The 5,391-nt window shown below is 41.8% G+C and overlaps 1 protein-coding gene across 2 annotated transcripts; it reads right to left on the reverse strand.

The window, feature by feature from the left end:
* Positions 1-364: 364 nt before the first annotated feature.
* On the reverse strand, positions 365-3,836 carry LOC103373399 (cyclic AMP-responsive element-binding protein 1-like). 2 transcript variants are annotated; one of them, XM_008303277.1, is made up of 7 exons: positions 3,660-3,836; positions 2,600-2,693; positions 2,343-2,489; positions 1,994-2,094; positions 1,615-1,754; positions 1,115-1,297; positions 365-545 (listed from the first exon to the last, which is right to left on the reverse strand). In XM_008303277.1, the coding sequence occupies exons 2-7, from the start codon at positions 2,684-2,686 to the stop codon at positions 388-390; spliced, it is 816 nt and encodes a 271-aa protein (XP_008301499.1). In that variant the 5' UTR covers positions 2,687-2,693; positions 3,660-3,836; the 3' UTR covers positions 365-387. The 2 variants fall into 2 exon arrangements, with proteins under 2 accessions (XP_008301499.1, XP_008301500.1); XM_008303278.1 differs by lacking the exon at positions 3,660-3,836 and adding an exon at positions 3,484-3,609.
* Between the last annotated feature and the right edge of the window lie 1,555 nt (positions 3,837-5,391).

Here is a 5,391-nt window from a genome sequence, read left to right on the forward strand (position 1 = left end):
TTCTGAACAGCACAAGTGTTAAATAGACAGAATTGACTAAAATGCATTAACACACTGACACACAAAAAACCCCACATGACTCATTTTCTGTTGCGAGTGTGCGAGACCGAACACCGCCAGCGTGCAGCCGCAGCCCCTGTGAAGCCCACAGAGGTGATCAAGTTGCTGTAATTAGGCGTGAAAGTGTCTCGACAGGCCCACATCTCAGTGCTACACCTTCCCAAATGTTTTCCTCTCGCTGCCCCAGAAAAGAAAGTTCACTCAACATGACTCTGCCTCTTCTCTGAGAAGTGTTTTGCTAAGTTCTACCTGCACGCCCATCACAGAACCACATACCTCCCAGACACGTGGCCATAAATCTTCCACGACAGTTTTGAAGCAGCACGCTTACCTGTTTTTCATCAGTCGGACCTCCCTTTTGCGCGTGACTTCCTCGGTGGCTCCGGTGGCGCCTAGCGCAGGCGAGGTTGCCATGACGACCCCGGGAGTGATGGTGCTGGTGGGGGCTGTGCGGATCTGATAGGCCTGGACGTCACCAGAGGCAGCTGACGGACAGAGACGCGACGCTTTGTTTTATTAAGCAGCAGTGGCGGGAGAAGTATTGACATCCTTAAGTATAAAGTAAAAGCCCTCATTGGAGGAATATGTCCCCTGTGACTGCTTATACTGAATCCTTACACTGTTATTACTCATGCATTCTTGCTAAAGCAGGGTTTTACTGTCGTAGCTGGTTGAGGTGGAGCTCATTTTGAACTTTTTTTTGGATGGATTGAATAAATATTTTCATTGTGGATTAATCTACTGATGATGTTTGGAAAGAAATTGAAAAAACTAGCTGACTAATGAGCTCATCATGCTTGTGGAAGCTGCTGGGCGGTTTAATTTAGACCAAAGAATCATATTTTATAGGCTCAAATGTAATGTTTTGTGTGCCAATGTTTTAACTTGCACAGTTATGAAAGCTGCCAGGTGGAGAATGTGAAGCAGCTCAAATCTGTATGCAAGCACAGCACTTGCACTAAGCTACACTCCACCACTGTTAAACGGATGCAAATTTTAAAAAACAACCTGTGTGTTTGCTGCTACTGTATTGCCAAACTCGTTCATTTCCTACCTTGTACAACCACTTGGTTGCTGGGCACTAGGATCTGCTGCCCGTCACTGGTCTGAGCGTACTGTAGGATGGTGGCGCCGGGCTGGGCTGCGGCGGCGTTGGCCATGGTGAGCGTCTGTAGGCCCTGCACTCCATCTGTGCCGTTATTGGCCAGCTGAATGGCCCCGCCTTGGGTAATGGCAACTGCAAAGGGACACCACTGGATGTTAAGAGTGATTGTCAGATGTGTCGATCTCCACATCCGGCGCATCAGAGGCGAGTAAACTGAAGTGTCAAAGTGCACTCTCCTGTTTTTTTTATTTTTTATAGTGCACTGCTTCAAGCGTGACAAAGTCAAATAAACTGCGACTCATTTTGTTGATAAATCATTCTTGGTGTGACGAAACACAAAAAAAGTGTAGGCTCAATTGAAAACTGCTTATCGAGGTTTTCATTTACTTGCAGTAACGCAGACATACTTCAACAGAAACCACCAACTTCCTGTCGCACAAAGTACTTACTGTACTGGCCGCTGCTGGTCTGATAGATGGGAGTGGGCATGGTGACTGTGGTGATGGCAGGGGCTGTGTCATCTTCCGACTTCTCTTCCTCAATTCGAGGCACTGCTGGAGCATCTGACGACAAGTCATTCAGAATCTTCCTGAAGGGGGAAAACAACCACAGCAAAAGTAAGCATTCGTTTTACAAATAGCCAATTATATAAATAGACCAAAATGATGTGACCCGTCTGGCAGTTATACACTAAAGTATTCAAAAGCAATAAAAGCGGATAAAAATGGAACCGCATCCAGCAATGTCTTCCAATCTCAAAAGACAAAAGATCAAAAACAATGAAGACGGGATAGTGGAGCTCTATTTGCAATAAGATGTCACACAGACCTGTAAGAAGGCCGTCTGGACAGAATCTCTCTCCTCTTCTGAGAATCTGTCACACTGTCTACGGATTCCTGAGAGTCCTCGCTCTCACCAACGGTCGAAATCTGCGAGTGAGTAAACATCAGAAAGCTTTCATTTCAACAACGCTCTCAAGAAACTGCTTTACCATTTCTTGCACAGCAAACTCAGTATGCTTAGCTCAACGCTTCTATCGTGATGATTTTGTTGATTCCAGCAAGTTATTCTCTTTGCAAACAGCATTTAGTGATTATAATTTGTGCAATGAAGCAAAGAGAGATTATGTGCTGTAGTAAAAGAATCAAAGAAACGCCTTTTCCCCCCCTCTTCTCACCTGTACTGTCTGGACTTGTGGCGACTGGATGACAGACGGCTGAGCAGCTTGGATCACTCCGTGCACCTGGACTGTCTGACCGTTCGGTAACTGCACTAGGGTGACTGTGGGACTACTGGATGTCACCTGGCCTGCTGCTATGGACGCCTGCAACAACACCCAATGGCACAAAGTTACAAAAAACTCCTCAGCAATCGTCATGACTTTAATTTTCTGAATTATGCAAGGTGCAAATTGACCGTGACAGCATGGATTACCTGTGCCAGTGTGATCTGCTGGGCCTCAGACTCAGAAACAGCCGTTTCACCACTTTGCTGTGTGTCTGCACCAGCCTCCATGGTCATTTAAAATCTGAAAAAAAAAGTGCTGTTGCTTTAAAAAGCTGCTTATTTGCATCTGTCACCTCATGCTTTAAACTGCACCTTGCAGCACAAACACGGATAAAGTGATCTAAGGTGGACAGCAGACACTTTGATGGAGGTTGTGCCTCATTCACAACTTGCTTGTTGATGCCTTAAAAAGGAGGGTGTGGCTTAGCTTAACATGCTAGCATATAATTCATTTATAAAACTGCTTCCTTGCAGAAACCGTATGGAAATTGGCTAGCTAGAATAATTTTAAAACACACAGCAGACGTGATAATAAGGACCTAACATGCTCCCATAGGAAAAGCTAAGTTGTGGATAACTTACATTTAGCATTAGCTAGCAGGTTGAGCTCCATTGCTTCGGTTAGCATGCTAACAGGCTAACAGGAATGCATTAAATATTAGCACAGCTCAGGGGCAGTTTATTTAATAACTATCGTGGTTGCAGTCGCTAAAATTTACCAACTCGTGTGGCAGTTTGGAGCTTTTTTTTCTTAACACCCGACTGCGGTACGAGCTAATGTTGCACTGGCTGGTACCGTTAGGTGGCTAGCGGTGAGCTTGTATGGAGGGAAATGTCTGCATGCATTGTAAGCCACTTTTCTTTGCAAGTGGGACACCCCACTTTCACTTACTAGTTTGTTCACTCAATGCAAGTTTCACACGGGTTTTTACGTGAATTAGCAACGGCGTCATAAGGCTAACTGCTTCTGTAACTTATTTCTAGGCACTTCATTAAAAAAAAAAGATTCAAGCCCACTCCCACATTAATACCTATGTCTCAGTTGTGTTGCGAGCCAGCGAGCCTTGCAGAGACTGACTCATTTTGTGAGCCTCTGCAACGCCGCCGCCATGATCTCTTTGTTGGCTCTGTGCGGATATTGGGCGCAAAAAACATCTCTGGGCAGCCATCTATCTGTTTAGCAAACATCGGATGCGTATCCTCTTACCAACACAGACTCGCTTCGTCACTCCCGGGTCTACGGAGCTCCACTTTTATTCAGACCGACACGTAAGAGACCGCGTCAGGCTACACCTCCGTCGCGTCACCGAGAACAACAACACGGAGAGGAGGACGAGGGAGACGACGACAGCGAAAATCTGCTCTGCCGAAAGGAGCCGAGCAGGCACGAGGAGGGACGGAAACTCACGAGAGGTGCCGAGGAAACCGCGGGGGAAGCACGGAAATAGCCGAGGACCAAGCACGACGTTCTCTGACTTATCTGAGCATGCGCGGGGTTGTATAATCATAAATCTGCAGTTAAATCTTAAAATAATGGACTTATTTATCTATTTATAGATTTATTTGTTAGATTAAAAATACTTGTACTGTATGAACAAAGTAAAAAAAAAAACACAAGTTGTTCAGTGCTATACAAATAAGATTCTTAATTGAGAAATCAGGAAATAGGGATTTAGCTTTGATTTAACACAGTTTAGAGAGCAAAACTGAGGCAATTTATCACAATTCAGATGGAACTCTAAGCCTTTATGATCGATGAAATCCATACCACTCTCTGCCGCTTGCTGCACCTCAAGCACACCAGCTCATCTTTGTTTAAACACCGTAAAATTACGCTTAGAATGCCACATTGACAAATTGTAGTAATTTAGTAATTCAGTGTTGACGTGTCCTCAGGCAAATAGATTTTTTAAAAAAAACAAAACACACAGGCATGATAAAAAAGGTAAAAAGCTTGAGTTAAAGCATTACCTGTCTCAATGCCAACGTAAACCTGTGCGTGGACCTATTCTGTCCTTAAAAACAATTGAATGATTTCAAAATCTTGTTTAAAAAAACTAAAAATAAAACAGCCCTTCTTTCAAAACTCTTTAAAAAAAAATATTAAAAATTAAAGTGCACCAAACACTTTTGCCTTAATTTTTTATCTTTATTGTCAAATGTATTTTTTAAAAACATTTTTAAGATAATAATTAGATGTGATTAGAGTAATTTTGGCATCGTATTTGACACAAGAAATACACAATCCACTTTTTACTCATTTTTATGACACCACTTATCACTTATCATACATGCTGAAATGACTGAATGATGCTGAAGGTGCTAATTGTTTTATTGAACTTGAAAAATGTAGTTTTAACAACTGCAACATGCAAAACAATAAAGCTCAACTAATTTTTATCCTCGGGCCAATTCAGGTTTTGATTTTAGTCTCCAGCTGTTCTTCTCTTTGTTGAATCATTTCTTTTTCAAACTTAAATGCTTGAAATAATGATTCTAATATTTTACACAATTTGTCCCCTAATCATTATATTGGTGAGTTATCCAAGTTTCTGATTTGTGCGTGTACATTTATTTATTTTATTACTCGGCTACACTGTATATGAGACCGTCACAACTCGATATAATCAAAATTTCAAGAAAAGTTGAGTTATTTTTCTTCAATTAACTTGAAGATTGCTTCTGTAATTCCTTTAAAATGAGATTTATTTGTTTTATTTTACCTTTGTTTTACCAGGTAAGTTAGTTGAGAACTACTTCTCATTTTCAAAAATTAATTAATTTACAAAACTTATTATAAATAAGATGCTAGCTTACCTTGATAAAGCCTTTTACTTTTCTGTAAATGTCCACAACGTATTAAGAATGATACAGTTTTATAATTCATGGACTGCAGCGCTCCTGTGATCCACATGGTGGCAGCATAATCCTTCTTTATT

Source organism: Stegastes partitus, unplaced genomic scaffold, assembly GCF_000690725.1.
Source record: "Stegastes partitus isolate 25-593 unplaced genomic scaffold, Stegastes_partitus-1.0.2 Scaffold1970, whole genome shotgun sequence".
In the NCBI taxonomy this organism is placed as follows: Eukaryota; Metazoa; Chordata; class Actinopteri; family Pomacentridae; genus Stegastes; species Stegastes partitus.

Excerpts from the sequence above, each read along its gene's own strand:
- LOC103373399 (XM_008303277.1), bottom strand. The coding sequence starts at position 2,686 with ATGACCATGGAGGCTGGTGCAGACACACAGCAAAGTGGTGAAACGGCT. Across the intron at positions 1,298-1,614 it reads GACCAGCAGCGGCCAGTACA|TTGCCATTACCCAAGGCGGG; the intron begins GTAAGTACTTTG and ends GTCCCTTTGCAG. Across the intron at positions 546-1,114 it reads CAACCAAGTGGTTGTACAAG|CTGCCTCTGGTGACGTCCAG; the intron begins GTAGGAAATGAA and ends TCTGTCCGTCAG.